Source organism: Mytilinidion resinicola (genome assembly GCF_010093595.1).
Source record: "Mytilinidion resinicola strain CBS 304.34 unplaced genomic scaffold BDZ99scaffold_16, whole genome shotgun sequence".
Lineage (NCBI taxonomy): Eukaryota > Fungi > Ascomycota > Dothideomycetes > Mytilinidiales > Mytilinidiaceae > Mytilinidion > Mytilinidion resinicola.
This window is the reverse complement of record NW_022985452.1, coordinates 1,118,717-1,143,097: the sequence shown is the minus strand read 5'-3', so window position 1 is coordinate 1,143,097 and position 24,381 is coordinate 1,118,717. Positions and strand designations below refer to the sequence as shown.

At 54.3% G+C, this 24,381-nt stretch overlaps 6 protein-coding genes across 6 annotated transcripts; 3 read left to right on the top strand and 3 right to left on the bottom strand.

Moving 5' to 3' along the window:
- Window positions 1-1,973: 1,973 nt before the first annotated feature.
- BDZ99DRAFT_97825 (uncharacterized protein) lies at window positions 1,974-3,889 on the bottom strand. Its single transcript, XM_033729083.1, has one exon. The coding sequence runs from the start codon at window positions 3,652-3,654 to the stop codon at window positions 2,296-2,298; it is 1,359 nt and encodes a 452-aa protein (XP_033573525.1). The 5' UTR covers window positions 3,655-3,889; the 3' UTR covers window positions 1,974-2,295.
- A 3,439-nt stretch (window positions 3,890-7,328) lies between these two features.
- On the bottom strand, window positions 7,329-9,834 carry BDZ99DRAFT_538907 (glutaminase GtaA; the record flags this gene model as incomplete). Its single annotated transcript, XM_033726658.1, has 7 exons — window positions 7,329-7,958; window positions 8,012-8,595; window positions 8,647-8,957; window positions 9,016-9,108; window positions 9,196-9,231; window positions 9,286-9,584; window positions 9,644-9,834. The coding sequence occupies 7 exons, from the start codon at window positions 9,832-9,834 to the stop codon at window positions 7,382-7,384; spliced, it is 2,091 nt and encodes a 696-aa protein (XP_033573524.1). The 3' UTR covers window positions 7,329-7,381.
- A 2,193-nt stretch (window positions 9,835-12,027) lies between these two features.
- BDZ99DRAFT_97486 (kinase-like protein) lies at window positions 12,028-14,207 on the bottom strand. Its single transcript, XM_033729082.1, has one exon. The coding sequence runs from the start codon at window positions 14,132-14,134 to the stop codon at window positions 12,281-12,283; it is 1,854 nt and encodes a 617-aa protein (XP_033573523.1). The 5' UTR covers window positions 14,135-14,207; the 3' UTR covers window positions 12,028-12,280.
- Window positions 14,208-15,425: 1,218 nt separating this feature from the next.
- BDZ99DRAFT_449381 (ARM repeat-containing protein) lies at window positions 15,426-17,577 on the top strand (the record flags this gene model as incomplete). The annotated part of the gene is made up of 7 exons (XM_033718112.1): window positions 15,426-15,622; window positions 15,672-15,757; window positions 15,814-15,934; window positions 15,988-16,101; window positions 16,149-16,394; window positions 16,450-17,199; window positions 17,246-17,577. The coding sequence occupies exons 1-7, from the start codon at window positions 15,574-15,576 to the stop codon at window positions 17,575-17,577; spliced, it is 1,698 nt and encodes a 565-aa protein (XP_033573522.1). The 5' UTR covers window positions 15,426-15,573.
- A 1,014-nt stretch (window positions 17,578-18,591) lies between these two features.
- BDZ99DRAFT_394226 (putative alcohol dehydrogenase) lies at window positions 18,592-20,259 on the top strand (the record flags this gene model as incomplete). Its single annotated transcript, XM_033715879.1, has 4 exons — window positions 18,592-18,811; window positions 19,034-19,491; window positions 19,590-19,635; window positions 19,790-20,259. 4 exons carry the CDS (start codon window positions 18,592-18,594, stop codon window positions 20,257-20,259), a joined length of 1,194 nt encoding a protein of 397 aa, XP_033573521.1.
- Window positions 20,260-21,693: 1,434 nt separating this feature from the next.
- Window positions 21,694-23,369, top strand: BDZ99DRAFT_538899 (uncharacterized protein). Its single transcript, XM_033726657.1, has one exon. It carries the CDS (start codon window positions 21,828-21,830, stop codon window positions 23,190-23,192), a length of 1,365 nt encoding a protein of 454 aa, XP_033573520.1. The 5' UTR covers window positions 21,694-21,827; the 3' UTR covers window positions 23,193-23,369.
- Window positions 23,370-24,381: the final 1,012 nt, after the last annotated feature.

Here is a 24,381-nt window from a genome sequence, read left to right as displayed (position 1 = left end):
AGTCCTGCTGCGAAACGAGCGTTCGAGAGGCTCCGTACGAAGGAAAGTGTCTTAGATAAGGAGTGACGGCTACGATGATTCCGTAGGTAGAACAGACACGCAGATTCGCCTTGGTGGTAGGCGTGGGAACTTCGTTGCCGTGTAATGGAGGCGTTGTCGAACGCGCAAGGCCGGAGGTATCAAAAGGCGGCGCGATGCATGCAGCGTCGGAGCAAAGCGGGGAGACGAACGAAGCCACAGGATCTGGGACGTATGTATTTCTGGGTAGATAAGGCAATGCTCTGTAGACCAGCCGCCGTAAAGTAAACGAGTGTAGTGGTGTGGGAAAAGAAGCACGAGAAAGAGGGACAAGAGGAAATGGATTACGCAGTGCCGAAGAGGCCGGGCAAGCGTTGATGAAGAGGCCGGGCAGTAGCTATCATGGAGCAATTTCCAAGCGCCTCTCGTGGGCTGCAGCTGCACCCCCGACCACGAATTGAAGCCGTGGAAGCGGTAGGGATGTGCGCCGCCCGATAGTGGTTGCGGATGGCGCCGTCTGAGTGGTGGGTCGGATGCCAGCCAGCCCGTTAGGGTGTCGTTCAACGGCCACTACGGGGATCAAAAGCCCAACCAGCCGACTTCTTCGCTCAATTCAGCTTCGCTGCGATGCTTGGGGCAGATAAAGGAGGCATCACGAGGCTGCCTAGATGCCTCGCTGCGCCGCATCTCTGTCCTGAAACACTCGTCCTTGAAATCCTTCCCAGAGCGATGCATCTACAGCGTTATCATCGAGGTCCCCTTTCCATGCGGCTCTCGGCGAAAGCGCCGCCCTCGTATCGCGGTCCGGCTCCTTCGAAACGATGCGCACAGGGTCCCCGATGCTTGATCGGAACTCTCTTTGCTCCGGCCACTGACGCGTCACCGACAGCCCACTGTCTTCCGTGGGTGTGCCGCTGTCGTGTCTCCTTTCGCCGCAATCAGCTGCTCATCCACCTCCATCCGTCGTAGCCTGAGCTGTTCCATCTTGATAAGCCTCGCGCTATCGAAAGCGTCTCCATTGAAGTGCAGGCATGTAAAGCTTAGTCAACGGCTTTGCTGACGGCAACGGCAGTCGTATTTCTGTACCTGCATTAGTCTGCGCTGCACGGGGCGCCGGGATCATGGTCTTTGGCACAAACCCGCTCCGAGTGCGGCGTCGGACGACGCGGCTGTCCTTTTAAAGCGATGGGGCCGTCCTTTGTGAAGCCGACGACATCGTGACTGTGGTCAGCGTTTGTAAGAACCCAAGATGCTAAAGTTGGCACACCGGTACATAATATGTTGATATTTCCATCTCACTATTTCTTGGACCTCCCATCAGCTGAACCTCGTGCCAACCACTCTCTAGTGCTTTTCAGCAAAACACCGCCGTTCTTAATGTTCATAAGACATCTCGTCTCTTTAAAGCCGCTAAATTCCCGCTCTATCTTCTACAGTTTTCATCGCGTATTACCAAAGACCTCCCCGTTCCATGAGCTTCACGGGGCTAAAACGATATATTACTGTTCCAAAAATATCCAAGGGTGCAAAAGGATGGTGTTTGTCACCTTAGGCTTCAGGCTTGAGTTTCGGGTTCTGGGTAGGTAGTACGGGAGCTGGTTTGGTACCTAGACTTAGGAAAGAAGACAGATAGAAGAGGTTTGAAATCCAGGGTGAGTTTGGATTCTTTTGTCGCTTGGCTTGAATCTACGGCATCTCTTGGATCGTAAGGAACGTGGCATGCCAAATTGGGCAGAGGATTTGGTGATGATTGTAAGATGTTAGGATAGATAAACGGGAGCCAGTTCGCGAGTTTGAAGTTTATTTAGGCATGTCATCGTTGTGATCCACAAAATCTGATCATAATTTCAGGGAGTTGTGAATGAGAGGGACGAAGGGGAGCCACTCCGCCGTCTATGCTAGAAGTTAGTCCCTTTCAGAATCGCCCCCTTCAAGACGGTCCTCACAATCATTAGATGAAAAATGAAGTATAGATTGTGGCATGCAATCGCATTATGCATTCATGTACAGTACTTTCGAATGTCCCTGATCCGATGAGGAGCTCCGCTGGGCTCAACTCAAGATGCCTCCGTGTAAACAAACTCCTATAGAAAGACCAGGGGTATATCCTCCGCCGAACGCTATTCCAAGGAAAGATGTGATTTTCGTCAAATGCAGTTGCGCACTGTTCGCTAACGGTGCATCCGCATGACATCCAATCGACAGGAGGGATCTCGTCGAACAATGTGAACCAGTAAGGACACTGGGAAAGGAGTTAGCAAAGGAAAGAACGTAAACTTAAGACCCGAGGCTAAGCCGTTCAACCTCATGATCCAGTTCCGTCAAGTCCCCGCTGTAATCCTCAACGGTAACCGGGGCGGCGTAGCCAGGCGGGCTAGCCGGCACGTCCTCGTACATGGGCGGCTGCTCCTCGTCCCAGGAGATGCCCATGCCGCCGCGCTCGGTGAGGAGGAGGTTGAACTGGGTGCGCAAGACACGCGCGGAGCCCGTGGGTGTCGGCTGGTTGAGCTTCTTGAGCGGCGCCCACTCCTCCGACACGACCATCTCGATGACGAGATTGTGTCGCACATTCATGCCGTTCTCGCTCTCAACGTTGCAGATGGGCGTTCGGCGCGGGTCCACGGCGGCTTTGAACTCGACTTCGATATTGCCGGCGGAGAAGTCGGTCTTCCAGCCGGTTTTGATGTCTTCGTGGGCAATGACGCGCATGTCCTCGTGAGCGATGCCCTTGTTGTCGCCGCCGAGACGGCTGGTGTGTTTGGCGCAGGCAGGTGAGACGGATTTTTGAATTTCTTCGATCTTCCATTGCAGCCTGCGGAGGCGCCATTGGGTCTGGGAGTCGGGCTTCTTGGTGACGATGCCTTGGATGCGCATCTCGACATTGAAGTCACCGATGGGATAGATGACGCCTGGAAGCTTTACGGTCGCGGTAAGGTTAGTGGGCGGGAAAATGCGCACTGAGTGCTTATCCGTCGCCGGAGGCAGAATCGCGCGCTTGATATCGATCACGTGATCGAGTGTGATTTTCTCGCCAGTAGAGGTTGTCGCAGTGGCAAAAAGGTGGTAGTCGAGCGTAGACAGAGAGCCATGGGTGGTCGCTGGGAGGTGGCCGGGGAGGAGAGAGCTGAATGGATACTGGTGCTCGCCCTTGTTGAGGGCAATGGGCGCAGTGAGGATTATCCATTTGTGGATTTCGGAGGTCTGGATAGCACAATCGCGGCATTCTTTAGCCACGGGCTTCTTGTTAGTCACAGTGGCCAGCAGCTGCATCTCGAAGGTGTCGACGGTAATAGAGGGATCGGCAACGTCTAGCTTTAAGCGGCCAGACAGCAATGCACCCGTGGAGTTTTGTGGGGAGGCGTAGAACAAGAGCGGCGGTGACTCGATGATCATGGCGAGGCTGGCGGGCTTGTGGGGCTCGACCCGGGGGCTCTTCTTGTCGGAGTGATGGCGGCCGCCGAGGCTGTGGCGCTTGAGATGCTCCATGCTAGACTGTTCAATCGATCGTTGTCTTGGGGGAGGCGAAACGGAATATGGGGGGAGCAGCGGGGGGCTGAAGGAGTTGATATGGTCGAGCTTGGAGGACGATGACGACTGCGTGGCCCTGCCGACAAACGCAAGGAGACGGCCGGGCATGGCTGCGCTGGCTGCGTCAGGCAGGAAAATGCGGGGAGCGGCGCAGGGAAGATTTTCTTTTGTTCGTCAGGTGCAGCTAGGGTGTGGCTCGGCCCAGTGTGGCTAGTATTCACTCGCTAAGGATGCTTGAAAGATATGAGCTCGGGAAGGCCTTGGAGGAGAGGGAACAGAGGCAGACGCAGCGGCGGCAGAAAAAGAAGAGTTTGAGGCCACCATGGAGCTGGGGATGTCTGGGTCTTGTAGTCGGCTGGTACATAATGGAAACCGGTTGCTGAGCCTAGTGGCTCCATGTGCGGTGAGGGAGAATCACGTCTGCTGGCCAGGGGGCACGTCTGGCACGCACCACGCACTGACGGCGCTTTGAGATCAAGCGCCAGGGCTCCAATTGGCAGGCGCAGCCCAGGTCAGGAGGCCGAGCTCTCGTGATGCCTCCAGGCCGTGGAAAACACCATCCGCCAGCTGGTGCGCTGCATCGTCAGCCCCTCATTCATCAGCCCATCCGATCCGGAGTCTCCCCGCCCAGGCATCTAATGCACATCTGCGCCGCCGTCGACACCTCGATCTGCAGCCGCACCACCTCAGCTCGACGCTGGCCATGCAGGTCGACGGCATCGCGCCAGACGCACTCCGCAACGTGCAAGCTGGCAACGGCGGCTGTTCCGGCCTGCGCTCGCCGCTGCCGCCCATGTGGCTTGGATGTTTTCTGGGACCGACGGCAGGGAACATCCGTAGCGCGAGCATCACTCTCTTACGCGAGTTGTGCCCCAGATGACGCCCTCTGACCTCTTGGTCCCCGCAGAGGCGTCTTCATATTGCTGCCCCTGTTGAAAGAAACGACTACCTTCTCCGAGGCGCCCGCCTGGACGCGCCAGCATATGCCCTGCGGCGCCCTGCTGTGTAACATGCTCTCTCCACTGCGCAGTTCCCGATGCTGCATGCGGCGTCGAGCATCTTCGATGCGGATGCCAAGCATCGTGAAATAACGTAATGCGGGCAAATTTTCTGGTGTTGGTCGCCCAATGCCAGCAACAGCCGCTGCCACGCCGCTGCCACGGCGCCTTGCGTGACGGCCGCCTCATTTGGCTCATGCTGCTCGGCTCCACCTGTGTGACTCCGTGGAAGAGCCCGGCCGTCACAAGCGACCACCAGAGTGCTCTGCCTGGCATGCCTAGCGTGCCATGGTGAGTAAGATGCTCCACCCGGCCCTGACGTTTGGAGACACTCCTTGAATCCATTACTCGACAATAGAGTGCGAACCCTGGAATCTGTTACTCGATAATTAGCCAATAATCGTCCCGCCCCGACGCCAACCGCCTCTCGCCTCCACTACATCCATCGGAGGCGTCCGTCTGGTTCATTCTCGACTTTCTCGAAACGCGACTCCACGAGGCTGTGGAGCCTCAAAAGAGATCAAAGCATCGCGGCTTCTTCGCAAGCGATGTCGCATCAGCCCCACCTCAGTCATCGCCGAAGGATTCGCTTTAGAAGTCTCTGCCGCCACTAACGCTGCTTGCGGCAATTACTTTTCAAGCACGCAACTAAAATAGCTGGAAAAGTTTTCTTCGGGTCATTTGTTTGTTGTGGGAGAAGGCGTTTTTCATCTTTACGACGGCCCGAGCGATTGCCGACAGGAGTCATATTTGAAGCGCACGATTCGCATCTACAGTTGCGAATCTCTTCTTGAGGAATTCCCAGGTACCGTTTCAATGATTCATGTTTCATCGACAATTGCGCCATTCTTTCATCAATCTTCCATCATCGCTCAATGTAAAAACGCTCTCGTCTCGACAAAAAGCCTCATCCTGGAACTGGCATGTGCTGTGCTGACTGACTGTTCAATAATCCTGTTTCTCGTTACTATTTTGCACCCCCTGCATGCTCTTCTCTATCCTTGTCTTTCAAAATCCTGCGATCCTCCGATGCCTTCCTCTCGTCCAATCGCCATGTCCGACTCCACTTAGCTCTCAGCCTTACGGGTAGGCCCTAAAGAACACATTGACCACTCTCAAGCGACGGGAATCGCCCCAATCTTCAACCCATACTCCTTCAACACCAATTTTCCAATTGTGTATCTGCTTCCACTTAATCGCTATACCCGATACCACTCAGCTGCGCCATCGTCTCATTATCAGCTCTACGGACAAGGCATGGACAACTGCAAATCCATAAGCCACGCTCTATCGACCTCAACCACGTCCACTAATCCGTAGAATGCATAAGTGTGGCTTTGCTAGATAGCTCTGTCCAGCTCCTCAACGCTATAGTCTACCTACATCCAATCACCAATCTCCAGGGCTCTCCCCTATCAGCCGTGTCATCTTTTCAGCCCTACTAGTGCGCATGAACAACTCACACAACCCCTCTTTAGCTAAGGAGATAAATCCAGTCGACGTCTTCCAATAGCGCACTTCCACTATTCCATCTTGGTCTTTCTCCAATTCCCAGTTCTGATTCCACTCAGCTCCACCACGTCTTCAGCCCTACAACCCCAACGCTAGCCATACTTTAGCCTGTCTATTTCCCCATGATTCTCACCCAGTAATCCCTACAATGTATCAAATGTGGCTTAGCTATTACCTTAATCTATCCAGCCAAATCTAGGCCCTTATCACAGCATCAGCCAGCCTGAGATCTTCAGCTTCGTCCGCTCTGTCGAACCTCCCGAATCACATCGCCGGTTTCAGTAGCTGCTATTGTCAGACGCAGTGCATACACCGCTCCTTCAAGAATTGGCCATTCAGAGATTAGGTTGGAGTAGTGCCATAGTAGCAGACTACGACTCCAATTTACACAGTCTAGTATGCACCCCCATACAGACTTTCGACAGTGCGCCGGAGGCCCCTTAATCGTGGAAAGCACTCATCATCCACACGCTGAAGCCGTGCGCCTGATTCAAACGCCTAGAAATGTTGCATTCGATTCTGCTTCCTGAGAGCACTCATCCACCGGCCTCCAGACCCTAGTGCAATTCGCGTTGTCGCGGATGTGGCAACGAAGCTGGGATAGCGGAGGAGGCCCTGAAGCACTCCCGACGGCTGCAAACACTCCATCTCCGGCACTCAAGCTGCAAGGGCAAGTTTCAGGCCCGAGATTCGCATCTGATTTCGTTTTAGAAGGGCCCTCTGGAGGACTCCTGACAGTATCGAGCGCTCATGACCCGGAACGCAAGACGTGGGACTGATCCACATCCACGAAACAATGCATTAAATCCAAAGGTCTGAGAGACTATTGGAGCGCCCTCGGGAGAATCTAACCTTCCTTACCTAACACGTAGGATGCAAATCCTAATCTATGGCCTCGATAATCTCATCACGAACTCAATTTTATAAAAAAAAAAAAAAAAAAAAAAAAAAAAAAAAGGGTTGGGGGAACCCTCCCAGTATCGGACACTCGGAATCCACGCTCGGGCGTCTCGTCCAATCCACATACTCTCAAATCTCACATCCTACTCATCGTTTCAAAAGCACCGAATCACCCCCCACATCACCAAAACCACATCAAAACTTAGGAGATAAGATTATGATTCACCCACCCCCTATCCAGTCCATCCTAGAACCAAAAGAGACCACCAACTCCCGCAAAACTGCCAGCCGCACCGGCACCACGGCTTTCCCTGAATAGGGCGGCTTCATTAACCACCAAGCCTCAACCTACCAAACCTCAACACACCAAACCTCAGCCGACCAAGCCTCAACCCGCCTAAGCCATTAGCATCAGTAGCACCAACCTACCACGCATGCGCCCCCTCCTTCGGCAGCGCCAGCAGTGCAAAAGCACCCCCCATAACCGGCCGCGCCATGAAATGCGGCGCGTCGCCAAACCCGCCGTCACCCGTCTCATAGATATCCGTAAACGGCACGCTCAGCGGCGTCTCCTGGATCCACTTCGCAATGCAACCGATGAACAGGTCGCGCGTGTCCTCGCTCGCGACGGCCGCCGCCCACAGCTGCCAGTCCGTCTTGGTGTACGCGTGGCGCGTGTCGAGCGGGACGCCGTAGGTGCCTGCGACCGTGGGGTAGAAGGCGGATTGCTGCGCGTAGACGGAGGCGGGCACGAGCGAGGTGTTGAGCAGTGCGTCGGCGTAGAGGTTGTAGAGGAGGCCCCAGGAGGCGTTGTTGCCGTAGTTGAGGGTTGTGTGCGGCGGGGTCGCGATGTGGTTGATGCCGAGCGTCTGCCATTCCTTGATGTAGGAGGCGGCGATGGCGGTGTAGTTGCGCGCGTCGGCGTAGTAGGAGGTGATGTCGGCGATGTTGGCCATGGCTTGGATGCCGATCATGCCTTTGAGGGCGAGGTCGGTTTGGTTGCTGCGGGTGTGTTAGTGGATGTTGGGAGTGGAGATGGGAGGTGGGAGACTTACACAAGGGCTCCTGCGAAGTCGTCCGTGGAGAGCTGCTCCTTGGGGATGAGCGCCTCGTCGATCAGGTACTGCGTCCACTGGTCGAGGATCTTGTAGTGCTCGCGGAGGTACTGGCTATCGCCGGATTGTTGCCAGTATGCCAGGGTCATGATGAGCATGTTGCCGCACTCTTCAAGTGGCATCGCTTCATCATCACCTTCCGGATGCCCCGTTGCGTTGGGGAAACTGCGTCCAAGGTCGTGGATTGACCACTTGTTTGGGTAGTGCCCAGATTCCTGGTTCTCGAATAGCGGATCTAGGAGCAGTTTGAGTAGCTGCGGGTTCGTATAGAGGAGAATTGGGTGGGCCGGGAACATGACGTCGACGGTCTGGGCGTTGCCATCTGAGGAGATTTCTTTTAGGAAAAGGTAAGGCTTCTTCTCGGTGCCGACAAGTTCAAGGCCGCCGAAGGCTTGACGGACGGTGAGCGATGTGATGGTGAGATAGTCCGCTCCAGCTGCGGCGACAGAATCCTCGGCAATCTTGCCATCAAGCTTGGAAGATTTGCTGACCGCGTTGTCGTAGTCGTGATGGAAGAAAGTGAGCTGGAATCAGTGAGTTGTAGGCCTTTCAAAATGCCACGGCAATCGACTTACCGCATCCTCATCCTCATCGAAGAAGTCACTCCACAAGGACGGCAGCGAAACGACACCGGATTTTCCGAGAAACTGAATGGCATCGTCTTGGCATAGACCGATAGTGAAGAGCGCATTCGCTGAATCCGTGCCGACTGAGCCAAGATCAACAGAGAATGCAAATACTGGCCAATGGTCGTCGATCGCACGCCAATTGGTGTCCTTCGTATCGCTCAGTCTGCCGTCTTGCGAAAAGCTGCCTCGGACATCGGTGTCTGCGCCTGTTGCCCAGCTGAGGCCGTCTACACCGTCAGTAGCGTAGTACCAGTTGCCTGTGCCAAAATGTCAGCGATACTGGAACCTTTGATCGGAGTCAGAGCGATAGCTTACCCCATTCACTCTGATCGTTCTTCTCCGAGAAGAGCAGTGGAGTTTGCTTCCAGATCTTGTGGAACACAACGTCGTCGGCATTGCCGGAGTCCCCTATGTTGTGACGGTTAGATCATCGGCTATAGTAGAGCATCATTCGGAAATGGGGCGTAAGCAAGAAGGTAAAATTGCTGCACTTACATTCTGCGACGTCGCCTCTATCGCCAGAGACGAATTCTAGGAGCTTGAGTCAGTCGGTCTTCATGCTGGTCACCACTCGAGAAAACTTACCTGCCGAGATGTCTGTGTACAGTTGTATGTCATGGTCATTCCCGTCTGCCGACACAACTTCAACGTCCATGTATGAGAAGATCAAAGATTGGCGCTTGAGATCATTCGGGTAGACGGGCGAGAGGAACTTGACCGTCAAGAAGACTTTCCCAGCAACATCCATGGTGAAGGTGCTGCTCGTTGACGTGTATTCGGCAGAAGTCTGGTTGGTAAGGTTGTTGAACCCAAGAGGGTTTCCCATCCACACATATGACGTGTTGTCGACGCGAACGATACCAGCCCATCCAAGAACTTGTCCACTGCGATATCGGGTCAGTGATGCCGGTGAAGAGGTCTTGTCGTGAGGGGGACAACTTACGCCCAGAACGTAGGCCAATGACCAGGCAGGTACCCGCCATCCGTGCCAGATGCCCCGGCAGGAAGCCAGGTAGATAGGTAGGGAGACTTGACGGCCAAGGGGATCGAGGGTGGTCGAGCAGGAGTGAAGACGGATTGGGCCGTGACGAAGGCCAGGAGGAGCGAGAGTATCAGACCGACGGTAGGAATCATTATGCCGGATGCGGTCGAGGATGCTGGCGATGCAGAGAGAACGTCCTCTAGGGCTGATTGATTAGGAGACTGGTGAGGCAGAGTAAGTGAACGCCCTCCAGAGTTGAGTGATTGAGGAGACTGACAATATAGAGTGAGCGCCCTCTGGAGTAGCAGGATCAAAGATCCTGGTGATGCAGAGTGAGCGTCTTGGAGTGGATTGATTAAAGATGCTGGAGATGTACAGTGAGCGTCCTCTGGAGTTTGTTGTTCGGGTCCAGGAGCCCAGCCAGGCCAATTTATAGATGTAGCAGCGAGGTGAGGTGCTATGCCGGAGCGCCGAGGTCCGTATGACCTGGGGAGCGTGAGTATTCACCCAAGGTTCAGGAAGCCCGCGGTCCAAGGGTCTCACCTCTTGTTGTGGGGCAGGCGCGAACCTTTTTGCCTCGAAACCCGTCTACGGGTGAGTGAAGGGCAGCATTGCCGTGCTCTTTCCAAGAACTCGAACAGATCGTTCCTTATGCATACTCAATCGTATGTACATATTTCAACTATCAGCTCACTGCCATTGAGCCGAGCTACGGTATTGTTCCAAGTCTCGGAAAGAACACGGTAGCAAGGCATTGCTTGATGATTTGGAAGACTGCCGAGAAGAGTTGGTAGTACTCGAAAAGAACTGGAAAGCTAGAAATGCTGTCATAGCAAAGCCAAGGCTTGTTGGCTTGGAAATCGCGGTTTTCAGCATTGCGGAAGCATCAAATGATCATCATTGGGCGGAAAGAGACATCAACAACGTAGCGAGATAAATGGCACTTATCATGGGGTGTCGGGGCGATGAAGAAATTGATGTTTTTAGGACATTCATATCAGAAACAGGGCAAGATAGAAGCCAAACAGTATGCAAAAGTCGGATGTTTAGAAGCACAGAAAGATAGCATCGGGATTCAAAAATCACAAACCGTACCACTAAAGGAAACCCTGCGAGGGGAATGGCCATGTAGCAACTCCTGCGGGATTGCGGTTGCTCCGCGTTTCTGACTGAACGTGGTGTAGCATGCTGCGTGTGACTTGGGGCTGTGATTAACTGTGAAGAGACCTGGGGACCTGCTGAGGAAGGCCTTTAATATCCGTTGAGTCCGTGATGTTCAGAGATGATAGCAGATGGGAGCATGCAGGTAGTAAGACGACTTGGCCAGGGCCGGCCGTCCAAGCATGGAGGTCACGGCGGGAGAAGGTCGGCATGCCATAGACCACGCGAAAGGTTTTAGCATCGCGCGGCGGCAATAGCGTGGCATTAGCTCCTGCAGAAGCAATCGTAGCGGGGGAGAGATCTGGGAACGGGAGTGTGTCGTGAAAGCGGCTCACAGCTGATGCCATGGAAGGTCGTGTGTCGCGCTAGGGTGGCTTGCATGCACATCAAGCGCTGCATACAGATCCACCGGGGTAGTGAGATTCGTGATGGGGTGGGCCAGATGGCTACCAGGGCCCCTCCTTGCGCTTATGCAGGCGGATCTTGGGTGTTCGGGGGAACTTCTGATGTAGTAGGCACGGAGAATAACTAAATTCCAGGTTACAACGCAAGTATATACTTTACTCACCTTCGACGGACAACAGGGCCTATTTTTTCATCAGGTCACAAAGTCCGATTATTCGCTATATGCCACTCCGCACGATCACTTCTTACATCTATCTCACTTGTACACACAGGAGTGGACGGATGCATTCCTTTTTTGTTGGCTTCTAAGACGGACATTAGGGCCAGAGGCTCTACCTGAGAAAGGCGTTGCTGGTAGCTGCCAGCATGACTATTATTAATTGCGCCAAAGCCTTCAGTATATTAGTAGCGCAGTGTGACCCTTCCAAGGCTTGTCGTTTGGCGCTTTCGTGATGCAAAAAACGCACGGAACCGGCTATGTACCATTACATCCGACTACCACGTTCCAACCATTTCCCACAATTTGGATTATAAGGTTCGTTGACAATGGTGCCGGGATTGCATGAAGCCGGGGCAAGAACAGAGCATAGGCTGAAGAAAACCAGGACGATGCTATCAGAACGATGAGCCGGGACGTTGAAGGAAGGATTATCATTAGCTAAGTAAGTCGAGTTTTTATATTAGTGCAGTATCCTCGTAGAAGCAAAGAAGAAAAAGAGGCGAAAAATGCTGTATAGGTATCTGAACAGTCTCACCGACAACTATCCAAGAGACTTCGTAATCCAAAAACATTATATATCAGTACCAACGCCGGACAATCCAAGAACCCTACCAAAACATGACCTTGCGGCTTGAAAATCATGATGACAATGACGGGGTATCGCTAACATAGAAGCAAATGACGGCAAGTCGTAAATGAAGAGACGCCGATCCGGTCGCTGGAATTCTTATGAAGGCTCTCGTAAACAAGGAATACTCCAACAGATGGTCGTAAATACGTTCAGATGGCTTCCAAGATGCCTCTCGGGCACGTTATCTGTGCATCCAAGAACGCTCAACGTTCTCGAGAAGTCGTTCGCAGCCCTCCAGCCAAGGAGAGCGGAGTACTTCGTTGATAGTCCAACGTTTCGATACGTCTAGCTCTAAGCACCCTTTAACGAGGGCTATCGCAGCTAGCGGATTGTGTGTGATAGCTCTCCCACTACGGAGCCGCTCAAGATCCCACTCGTTGTTCAGAATCTTTTCGGTAGTCTTCGCGTCCATCCCCTCGTTGAAAGGCAGACGGGCGGTGATTAGGGTATAAATAACCACTCCAAATGCCCACATGTCCGCCGCGGTTGAGAACACTGGTGTCTGGGCTCCAAACAACTCGGGTGCGGCATACTGAAGACTCCCAGCGACAGTGGTACTGGTTTCGGAAGGGCCAATATTTTGGTTGTGGTTTTGGGTGTGCGGTTCCACCGAGTCGCGTTGATCGCTCACTACAAAGTCTGCCATACCAAAGTCGCACAAGAGGATATCCCCTCCATCAGGGAAGGCATTCGGTCCAGACATGTCGACCAAGCAGTTCTCGAGCTTGATATCACGATGAACTACGGTAACGTCGTTGTGAAGATACCGTATTGCAGAGGCTAGCTGATACACGTACCGTCTAGCGTGTCGTGCTTCAAGGCCGTTGTGATTCTGCTTGTTTGTTTCTCGGACGACGTCAAGCAGGGTACCACCCGAGATCTTGGTTGTGATGCAGAAGGTCGCAAACTCGGTGCTGTAAACTCGCAGAAGTGGCAGAATGTACGGGTGTTTGAGATATCTCCAAATCTCGACCTCATGCTCGAATTGGGTTTGCAGTTGTTCGTTCTCAGCCTCGGCTGTGTCCTTGAGTAGCTTTCGCACAATTTTCACAGCATACACAACCTTCTTGCCATATTCCATCGTGGCGACCTCTTTGACGACACTGAAGCCTCCGAAGCCTATGGTCTTTCCAATTATGTGTCCGCTCCCGTCGGCAATCTCTTGTCCTTCGTCATCAGGTTCCGTCGCCTGGAGGGGGGCGTCCTTGGAATGCATCCGCGAAAGAAACGCAGATGCCGGGGATTGTGACGGCAGGGAGCGGCCGGTGCGTGTCGAAGTTCGACGGTTGGGCCTGCGGGCGCTTCCCTCGCTCATTTCGGATCGGTAGCTTCTAACTGATCTATGGGATCCGTTGCGTTTGGATAGCGAGAAAGGTAGATCAATAGGCGATGTAGCGGGCAGCGGCGAAAGCAAGAGCTCCATGGAGGAATCCAGCGGCGTATGTACCTCCTCCAGCAGTGGTGAAGCGGTGGTGTCAGACGTCAGCGACGCAACGTGGTCGTGGTCGTGTTCGGTGAAACCCTGGTGCGCACTGAAACCATTGAGGTCGTCTCTGGAAATGGGATAATGTGGCTCCTGCGTAAGAGTTCTCCCTCGATCAAGAGGCGCAAACTCGTTGAAGTATTCTTCACGGTCTGGGAATTCTTCCAGCGTCGTGGGAACTCCTGGCCTTGGCAGAGGGGAATGCATGGCGAGACGGTTTCCGCTGTCTAGAGTGACTTGGCTATCGAAGGTTACGGAGGGTTTTCTATTGCGAAAGGCAGCCTCGATGTCCTCGGGGCTCGATCCGGTAGCAGAGCCATATGGGCGTCGGCCACCCCCGACATCGTCCCCCACGGTGTGCCACGATTTGCCATGGTAGAAGTGCGAATCTGGCTCGGCGAGTTCAGGTGTAGTCAGGGCCAGCGAGGCGTCTTCGTCACGCTGCGATTCGTGGCGGGGGATCGAGGCAAAGGCGGAGGAGACGGTCTTCTGCGCGGGCTTTGTGTCGAGCCTGAGTTTCTGGAAATTGTGAGAGGACGAGTACGGTGCCATAGCATCGACCTGGGACTTCTCTCTGGGCACCGCCCTCGGGGAGGGCAGCACCGCTTTTAAGGGAGCCGTGGGGTGCGGCTCGTAAGACGAGAGGGTAATGGAATCGCGGGCTGGCGCGCCGTCGCGCCGTGCGACCAGCTCCGCGGCTGCCTAGCCACAGCGTGCCGATGGGTTTCCAGTGGGCAGCTGCTTGGGCGGCAGAGGGCGACGATGCCGGCGACGGTATGGGCGCGCGAGGCGGTGGTGAATAGGGCGGTGGTGGAGTGAAGAGCAGATAGCAGGCACGGCAGGTCTTTGTCGCGCCGACTTCGATGGACGATCAACGCCTCCCCCACGCTCCACTGATGGGCTGCAGGGCGGAGAAAGGCGAGCTAAGCGGACGACCCTGACTTTCTGCTGCACGTGAGGGGAAAATTGGCTCCATTGGCCATGGCGGGCCAGTGCGAGCCTATCCAGGCAGGCACAACCACCGAGTCTCGTCTCACGGGCGCGAGTGAACGGACGGTGCGGAGAGGCCTGTGGGCCTCGTCCGCCAGGCGGGATTGGCGTGATTGACGTACAGTATCCCCCCTGTACGGATTGGACACGATCGTGCGTAGAACAAGGGATTTTACATACAAAAACCCTTGTTTTGCGTAACAGATCCGCTTTCGAGTTTTTTAGCAGAGAACGCCGGTGTGCCGGCCGTCATGTGCTGGACCCTGGGCTGGGACGGTCAGCCTTGTGGCTCTGCACAGAGACGTGTGAGCTGCGCTATTGCTCAGACGCGTCTGCAACTATCACATTCACGTCCAAGCCCATGCCAGATAAACGGGCGACGGGAGCAGTGCCCCCACAAAACCCAAGACGGCCGCCGTGTGCACGCAGGGCCGGCTCGCAGCACTCGGCCCGAGCACCACCCGACGATGGGGCGTCTCTGGCCCCAGACCAGCGGTAAGGCTGGCCGAGCAGAGGTGGTGTTGAACGTGAGGCAGCACAGCTCTAGCCGTGCCAGAGGCACGATGACGTGGGCTGTCTCTGCAGTCTGCTCGCTGGAGGGCGCTGCTCGGCCGCACAGGAGGTCAGGTCGGGCGCGCACCCGACGAGCCGTGGCCACACGACCGCGCGCAATAAGGGCCCTTTGCCGCATGATTCCACCGTGAATAGGGCTGGTGTGTTGTGCCGGCTGCGCTGTGGCGCCTTCTTGCAGACGGGCGGCCTGTGCAGCGCCAAGCCTGCCTATTTCCATGTCGACTGGACCTCTGGCGCCGACGACGCTGTTCCAAGACACTGCATATTATCACCGCCGCATCCCGCATCCCGCATCCCGCAAAACGTATCCATACCCGCCAGCTGCTCTCTGCTCCCCGCTGCCTCGCCTGCCCAGCTGCTCCCACGTTTGGAGCTGCTGCCGACTACCACCCCGTGTTCACAGTGGCCGCTGGGCCCTGACGTCCACAATGGGGCTCCCAAGCCTCTGCTCGAAGCTCTTTGCGTCCTGCTGCGGAGGTAGCGCCCCGACTGCTATGTCCTCTTGCCATGCTAATCGTGCTCCCAGGTCGCTCCAAAGACAGCCTGTATGATCCCGTCCTCGCGGATAGCGAGCGAGAAGCCGTTGCCGACCTCCTGGGCTTCTTGGAAAACGTACGCGCCCCAGCGACCTATCAATCATAATCAGTGGAGCTTATCCAAACTTGCAGCGAGCCGAGACAGACTTCTTCTCTGGAGAGCCCCTCCGCGCGCTGAGCACTCTCGTCTATTCCGACAACATCGACCTACAGCGGAGCGCCAGTCTGACCTTCGCCGAGATTACGGAGCGAGGTACTTATTTCCTCCGGTCCAATACGACACATTCTAATAATGTCATTTTATAGATGTACGAGAAGTCGATCGCGATACCTTGGAGCCCATTCTATTCCTCCTCCAGAACCCCGACATCGAGGTGCAGCGGGCTGCAAGCGCGGCGCTCGGAAACTTGGCGGTGAACAGTACGTGCTACATCTCCTCTGTGAAGCACACCACTGACTCTCAGCAGCGGAAAATAAGGTTGCCATTGTGTCGCTGGGGGGGCTAAACCCTCTCATCAAGCAAATGAACTCGCCCAATGTCGAGGTACAGTGCAATGCGGTTGGGTGCATCACCAACTTGGCAACACACGAGGAGAACAAGGCCAAGATAGCGAGGTCAGGAGCACTGGGCCCGTTGACTAGGCTGGCAAAGTCCAAGGATATGCGAGTACAAAGGAACGCAACAGGCGCGTTGCTAAACATGACACACTCTGGTACGACTCGGTTACCTTGCGTGTTACTAGACTGATTGCTAATAACCATCTCTAGATGACAACCGTCAACAGCTCGTGAATGCCGGCGCGATTCCAGTCCTTGTCCAGCTCCTTACTTCGCCCGACGTCGATGTACAATACTACTGCACGACCGCTCTTAGCAACATAGCCGTGGATGCCACCAACCGTCTGAAACTCGCTCAGACCGAAGGGCGCCTGGTGCACTCCCTAGTCCACCTGATGGATTCCTCATCCCCAAAAGTACAGTGCCAGGCTGCATTAGCGTTGAGGAACTTGGCGTCAGACGAACGATACCAGCTCGAGATTGTCCGCGCGCGAGGACTGCCTTCTCTCCTTCGCCTTCTCCAGTCATCATACCTTCCCCTCATACTCTCCGCCGTCGCCTGCATCCGAAACATCTCTATTCACCCCGCCAATGAGTCGCCCATTATTGATGCCGGCTTCCTCCGTCCCCTGGTCGAGCTTCTAGGGTCAACCGAAAATGACGAGATCCAATGCCACGCAATCTCCACTCTTAGGAATTTGGCTGCAAGCTCCGACAGGAACAAACAACTGGTTCTGGAAGCCGGGGCAGTGCAGAAATGCAAGCAGCTCGTCTTGAACGTACGACTGCCGGTTCAGTCCGAGATGACCGCCGCTATTGCAGTTCTGGCGCTGAGCGACGAACTGAAGCCCCATCTTCTCGACCTTGGGGTGTTTGATGTTCTGATCCCTCTTACCGAGTCCGAGAGCATAGAAGTGCAAGGGAACAGTGCGGCGGCTCTTGGAAATCTGTCGTCGAAAGGTAACGCAGCGAACAAAATATGTTATGCGTCTTGACTAACGAGCAGCAGTGGGTAACTACTCGATATTCCTGGAGAACTGGACCGAGCCTTCTGGTGGTATCCACGGCTATCTTCGACGATTCCTAGCTAGCGGCGATCCAACCTTCCAGCACATCGCCATCTGGACACTTCTCCAACTGCTAGAGTCCGAAGATCCAAACCTACTAAGTCTGATATCAAAGTCAGACGAGATCGTGCAGATGGTCACGGATATCGCAGATCGCAACATCGAGTCCGACGACGAAGATAACGATGACGGTGAAGGCGAAGTCGTCAGTCTCGCCCGCCGGTGCCTGGAAATTTTAGGAAAGAACCCCAAAACGCTAATGGAGGGCTGAGGGACTACCGTCTAGCTCACAGATAGCACACGATACGAATGTCGCCTTCTCTATCCTCACTCAACCTCTCCGATCGATTCCCTTTTTCAGTGTCTAGTACTCCTCATCATGTTATGCAGCCTATTATCACGAGGTGTTCTTGGGCGGCTAGGCTACGGGCGTTTTTGATTGCGTTTTGCGGAAAACTTTTAAAGCGCAAAAACCTCGGCATTTCCTACGTTTTTATAGCGAGCATAGGTTGGAGCTTTGCTGTTTTCCTTTTTGTTTTCTTCTTCTTGGGTGCGACATTGTTGTATGTCGGCGGGCATACCGCAAGCTGTTTTGAGACTGTTCCTAGCTGAGTTCTGGGTTTAATTGGAACAAGCCTGCCGTCTTCTGTTGCCTGAGCTGTTCATTTTTCTTCTTCTTGACGATATCGAGATACTCCGCGGTTGGATGGGAATGGGAAGAGTGGTGGGTGGTATAAGGGACCAACCAGATTGGGGTTCAACGGATTTTAACTAAAGGAGGACAGCGTCCGAGTATTCCTTGTAATGATTAGAATAGCATAGACTTCGAATTACACGAGCCCAGTCTCTTGATTGTTCTTTGGGGCTCATGGTTTGAAGATAAGAACGCAACCATCCAATTACCTAGGGTGGTGCTGTAAACGCCGATGGTGGTGCGCTGCAGACTGCACCTGTCTCCGGGGTTTGCAGCACCCCGTCACTTTCTTTCGCCTCTCAGGTCACTCATTCGGACGAGTTGCATGCACAAACCCCACGCCCGCCCGACGTGCCGAGACGGGAGCGGAGCCGGGGTTTGGTGACACCAGACCGAACCATGGATGTTCGATAAGTCGGGTACCGTTCTCCAATCCTTCTCTTCGCGGTCGAATTCCCTCTCCGGACTCTCGCTTTCATCTGTGCAATTCGTTCTGTTACTTGTCTCTTAGCCTCCGAACTCCCCCATTCCGGCATGGCCTTCTTCTCGCCTCATCGTCTTCGTTCAATTTGCGAGATCACTACTTTTGCGATGTCCGACACTAAACCCAACGCCGCCCGTGCTATCGTCTCGCGCGGGCCGCTTTCAAAAGGCCTGTGGAAGATGGAGGATGTGACGATCCGCGAACCGGGGGATGATGAAGTTGTGGTAAGGGTTGTGGCGAGCGGGGTCTGTAGTACGGATGTGCATTTTGGGAATGTGAAGGAGGGGGAGTGGGGAGCGTGCTATCCGTGTGTTAAGGGGCACGAAGGTAAGTTGACTTGGTTAGGGAAGCCTGAGCATTGTTTGTTTATTGTGCTGCGGTTTGGGGGTGAGGGAGGGGGAAGCATGCTAGATTTCGGCTTTGTTTTCAGGGGATAGCCAAAGCCCCGGTCTTCGACTTCCCTTTGTAACATGTTTCTTCAATTCTTACATCCCCAACTGTCCTCATTTCAAAGTCGCGAAAAGACGTAAGTCCTGATACAACTCCCAGGCTCCGGCATCGTCGAACGCACCGGCTCCTCCGTCACGACCTGCACCCCGGGCGACCCGGTCCTCCTCTCCTTCTCCTCCTGCACTACCTGCGCCCTCTGCACCTCCGGCCATCCCGTCTACTGCCCGGAGTTCAACGAGATCAACTTCCTCGGCCGCCCTGTCTTCTCTCCAGCGTCTACTTCCAACTCCCCGGAAGTAACACCAACCATCCGAGGCTCCTTCTTCGGCCAATCCAGCTTCGCGTCCCGCACTGTGGTCCGCGAGATGAGCGTTGTTAACGTAAAGGGGCTCGTGAGTGAGGATGAGGGGGTTAGGCTGGAGGAGTTGAGGTTGCTGGCGCCGCTGGGGTGTGGGATCCAGACCGGGTGGGGGACGATTAAGAAAGTTGCGGGAGCGGGGGAGGAGGATGTGGTGTGTGTGGTTGGTTTGGGGGGTGTGGGGTTGAGTGGGATTATGGTGAGTTTATTTCATTCGTGAAGCTCCACGTCTTTGGGATTATCTGGAACAATAGATTTAGGAGGGAGTTAGAAGTGAGGGCACTAATTTGGACACAGGCCGCCAAAGCTCTCGGTTGCAAAGTCATCATCGGTATCGATGTTCGTAAGTAGGATCTAGGGACGGGTACTAGACCCTCTAGCATCGGTTCTCCCGAAGGCTCACCCAAGCTACAACCCAGAAGAATCATACACACCGGAGAACCTAGTACCCACCCACCCACCCCTTTTACGCCCACTTACTAACCTGAACTCCCCAGTCCCATCCCGCCTCTCCCTCGCCACCGACCTGGGCGCAACCCACACCCTCCTCTCCCCCTCTGCCTCCTCTCCTCTCCCCCTCGCTACCCTCATCTCGTCCGTCCGCGCCCTCACCCCCTCCTCCCTCGGCCCCACCATCACACTAGACACGACCGGCATCCCCGCCCTGATCCGTACCGCCATCGCCTTCACCGCCCCGCGCGGCAAGATCCTGCAAGTAGGCACCGCGCCCCCCTCCACGGTGCTCGACCTGCCCATCTTCGAGTTCATGGTCCAGGGGAAGCAGTATATTGGCGCTATTGAAGGAGACTCGGTGGCGCGGGAGAGTGTGGCGGAGTTGGTGGGGGAATGGAGGGCGGGACGGTTGGGGTTGGAGAATATCGTGGAGTATTTTGGGGCGGAGGGGTGGGAGAACGCGGTGGAGGGGATGAGGGGGGGTGGGGTTGTGAAGCCGGTGCTTGTGTGGTGAGGAGGGGAAGTGGTTTAGGAGGGAAGCGGTTGAGAGAGGTGGGGGCATGGGAAAGATGCGGGGCTGATTTGGAGGCTGGTGCTTTTGATGTTTTGGTGGTTATTTGCTTGAGGTGTCGAGGGGTGGATGGGTAGTGTGAGTGGGCTGGCAAAAAGATCGAGTGAGTAGCTCGGAATCCGCCCCTCATTTTGATTATATCGTGATCGAGACGGGAACGCTACGGGTTTGGTCTAGAGGCTGATACTTTTGACATCGTACTCCTGTCAACTCAGGGTGTTGAGGAGTGTCTGTGGCGCAGCTAGGTTGTCAAAACGAAAGACCAGATGATACTTGTCTCAAGCCATGAGAGGGGATATATGGGCCTGATTTAGAGGCTAGTGCTTTTGACAACTTTCCGGCGTTTCGTTTCGTATGCAGAGGGGTGGATTCAAAGCGTAAGTCGCTTGGCAAGACGAGTGAGCGAGCGTCCTGATTCTAGGCCTTATTTTTCTGATCCTATGATTGGCCGGGCAATGTCAGAAGCTAGATTTGGAGGCTGGTACATCATTGCGGTGCTTCATTTGATGTGTCGAGGGGCGGATTCGAGGTGTAAGTCGATTATCAAGATTAATGACCGAGGGTCCTGATTCCAAGCCTTACCTTTTCGTATCGTGAGCGGCCGGCTAAATTCAGGAGCCAGATTTGGAGGCGGGTAGATTTGACATCATGGCGCTACTTCGGTTATATGGTGTTGGGAAGGGGATGTTGCTTAGGTAGGCTGTCAGAACTTCCCTTTCTAAAGTCTTTTCTCAAGTCTCTGAAATTTTAATAGCTCCGAGCGATGACTTCGGTCACTTTGTGCCACTACGCGGACCACGTTCTGCGGCTACGACAAGTATATCAAAGGAGGTGATATGCGGTCGATTATGTAAGTACTTGTCACTGAAAAAGCCATTATTTTGAGAGTATTCAAACTAGGTGGGATTCGCAAGTGTTATTATACCAGCTTGCCACTTTTTGTAGGCCCTCGAAGAATTTTAGGAATCGGAAGGTTGCTATTTTGAGCGGTCTGAGAACTCGCTGAGCCTCCTCAGGCGATTGTTGATAGGTGTACGCAGCTGGACATGGGGATCAAGTATGGTGGTTCTCTTAGGTGTTAATTGCGAAGATATCTCAAGGGAGGCGAACTTGCGAGTGTACTGGCTTACCGCTGTTCGATATCCCCTGATCGGACTCGGAAGCTCATCTTTTTGCACTTTTCGAAAAACAGCTGGGCCACCTCAGGCAGTGGCTGGTAGGTGTACACGGGTGTGCGGGTAGACCATCGATCCAGGGTTTCACTGACCTCGATCCGATTTAGGGGTGTGAATTCGATGACTTCTGCAACGCCTCCGAAATCGGACGTCAGCTGGTGAATATTTAGGGAGGTTGGAAAAGGCTTGAAGGACCCTAGGGCCTATAACGTTCCCATCGCTTACCCTTCCACCTGTACGCCAAAGCCATAAAACATCACCCACCGCCTGTTCTCCGTCGCGTCAACACGCCTGTCGACCGCTCTCACCACCTCACAACTCTTCAAAACATCGAACATGCCTCCCATCCTTGAGCAGCTTCGAGAGGTCGGCTTCGCCATACAACATACTCCCCGTCACGCCCAATACCGCCTCTTGCGCGCCAAAATCTGGAAAATGCTCGAATATCCCGAAATGGTGGCCAGCGATGCGTACAAGATCATCACACTCTGCGACATTGCTACCGAGTTTGGTGCGGACGCAGTGAGCATGCGGGACACTAACGAGGTCAATATGTGCAAAAAAGACGGCTATGAGCTGCTTATTCGCTCACTACTTGAAATGCACTGCGTCGCCGACGCTTTGGGAGTGTGCAACGAGGCCGCACAATACTACCCGGACAGCTTCGAGTCCTACACGGAGGAGATTTATGGGGCCATTCGGGCCCAAGATCTGCCAAATGCACCCACTGCTTCCTACATTCCTCGCACATATCCGACGATATCGTCCGAGTACCTGACGCGGAGTGAGGCGGATATCGAGTCCTCCAACGCCCAATTCAAACGCCCACCTCTTGACGGAACCTGCCGCATTTCGCACAGCACTCTCGCCGCCGGGAAGCCAGACGTCTACGGCGTCTTCGCGACTCGTCCGATCCCGAAACAAGGGCTCGTCCACAAGGAGTCTACCACCTTCATCGCCGCCACGCGTTCCGTACCCGCACCACCCGTTGCCCATCCGCCACATGACGCCGCGTCTATCCCCGAAGCATTCGACTCAAACTGCTTCCAGGTCCGTGCCGATGCGCATGTGCCCAACGCTCTCCACACTCTTCTCTTCACGACCTTCCTCTCCAAGTGCGCCAGAGACAACTGCCCACATCCACTCGAGCACCCGCTGATCGCTGGCCTCACCGCCTCATACGGACCGGCCAGCAGCAGGAAGTTCAGCCTCCAGCGCGACATCAGAGACCCGATACACTTCCTCGAATACCTGGGCATCGACACCTACGGCGACCTCCGCTACGACATGGACGTACTGCTGACGGTGTATGAGCGGATCCGTAACAATAGTTTCGGGTGCGTTGACCGCCAGGCGGTGGAGGGCGTGGGACCGCTCTTCAGCTTCTTCAATCACAGCTGCGAGCCAAACGTGAGCTGGCAGGTTGAGAACCCCGGCGAGGTGGTGGCCGGGCAGCCTCCGACGCGGTCGATTGTGATGCGTGCGAAAAGCAATATCGAGGAAGGAGAGGAGTTGTTCATCACCTACATCGCGCCGGAGTCGCCAGATGGCTTTTTGCCGGTTGAGGAACGTAGGAAGGAGCTGATGACGTGGATGGGAGGGCCGTGCCAGTGTACGAGGTGCGTGAGAGAGAGTGAGGCGGAGAAAGGGTTGAGCTTGAAGATGAAAGAGCTTGCGGGGCGCCTTCTTGGTGGTGCTTAATTATGCTCTCGAGTTGCAGGTACGGGACTACAGCACTTACCCAAAAGTATCTGATACCGAGTCTGCCAAAATGGGGTTGGTTTCAGAGTGTCGGTCTTCTCTCTGGTTGGAGTACGACAGACGGGACTAGCCTAAGTAGAGCATGATACCTAATATATTTTTTACTCGAAAGCTTGCGAGATGAGTCCTACAGTTCGTGCAGATGTTTGAGGCCTTGGATCTTATGGATTGGCGGAAAAGGACAGAGATACTCAAAACGGGACGCCGAATAATTTCATACATGATTATCAAGAGTAGAGAGGAGACATCATGTGTGCTAGTTGGAAATCTGTGCAGCTAATAGAGACCTCTCATACAACACATTGTCTGATAGGGGAATATTCAAATATGGCCCCAATGTGTCATTTCATTCTCTTATCAAAGCGCATCGATGATACGGTCGACACTTCGACGATCTTCTTGCAAGAAAACGCTAGCATCGACAACGTGTCAGCAAGCTAAGAATTGTCCAATGACTTGACTTTGACTCGCATTTCTCAAGTCTCCATAGTAGGGAGAGTTTATCGGATGGTGTTCGTCCCAAGGCACGAAGTCAGGATCTGGATCAACACGATCGTAAAGAACAGTCATAGCCACCACAGCGTGTTTGTAACACTTCAAACGAGGGAATGGGACTCCACCAACGCAGAATTCCACTATACACGAGACCTCAAATTCCTCTTCGCTGTTTCGAAGCCGCAGCTGAAACAGAAGACAAGTGAAAAGCATCGTGCATATTGAATTCGCTTCAATGGCTCGATGCAAAGCTTCAGGCGAACAACGATGATTGTCATCGCTCGTGTGTTCATGACCTCGTTTTTCGGTAGTACCAATGCTATTTCCGAGACGAGCGGCCAGCTGAGTGAGAATGTCACATACATGGGCGAACTCGTCTGCGGAATTGAACATAGCACGAAATGGTAACGGTGTGGACCGGGAATCTGTCCCGACGATATTGAAGTCGGTCGAGTAGGATGCATGTCTCTCTCCGAATATGTTGTTCATTGATTAGGGGCCATATCGGCGGAGCCTCCACCAAGACACCGGCGCATAAGAGCCTGGATAGCGTTTCAGGTGTGGTGTGAATATTCCTACAGCAGGAGCCGGTCCATAGAAAGTCCGGATAAATGATGTCCGTGTCTCCTATTTT

What these genes read in the sequence shown, in the direction of transcription:
- BDZ99DRAFT_97825 (XM_033729083.1), bottom strand. Translation starts at nt 3,654, where the DNA reads ATGCCCGGCCGTCTCCTTGCGTTTGTCGGCAGGGCCACGCAGTCGTCA.
- BDZ99DRAFT_97486 (XM_033729082.1), bottom strand. Translation starts at nt 14,134, where the DNA reads ATGGCACCGTACTCGTCCTCTCACAATTTCCAGAAACTCAGGCTCGAC.
- BDZ99DRAFT_538899 (XM_033726657.1), top strand. Translation starts at nt 21,828, where the DNA reads ATGCCTCCCATCCTTGAGCAGCTTCGAGAGGTCGGCTTCGCCATACAA.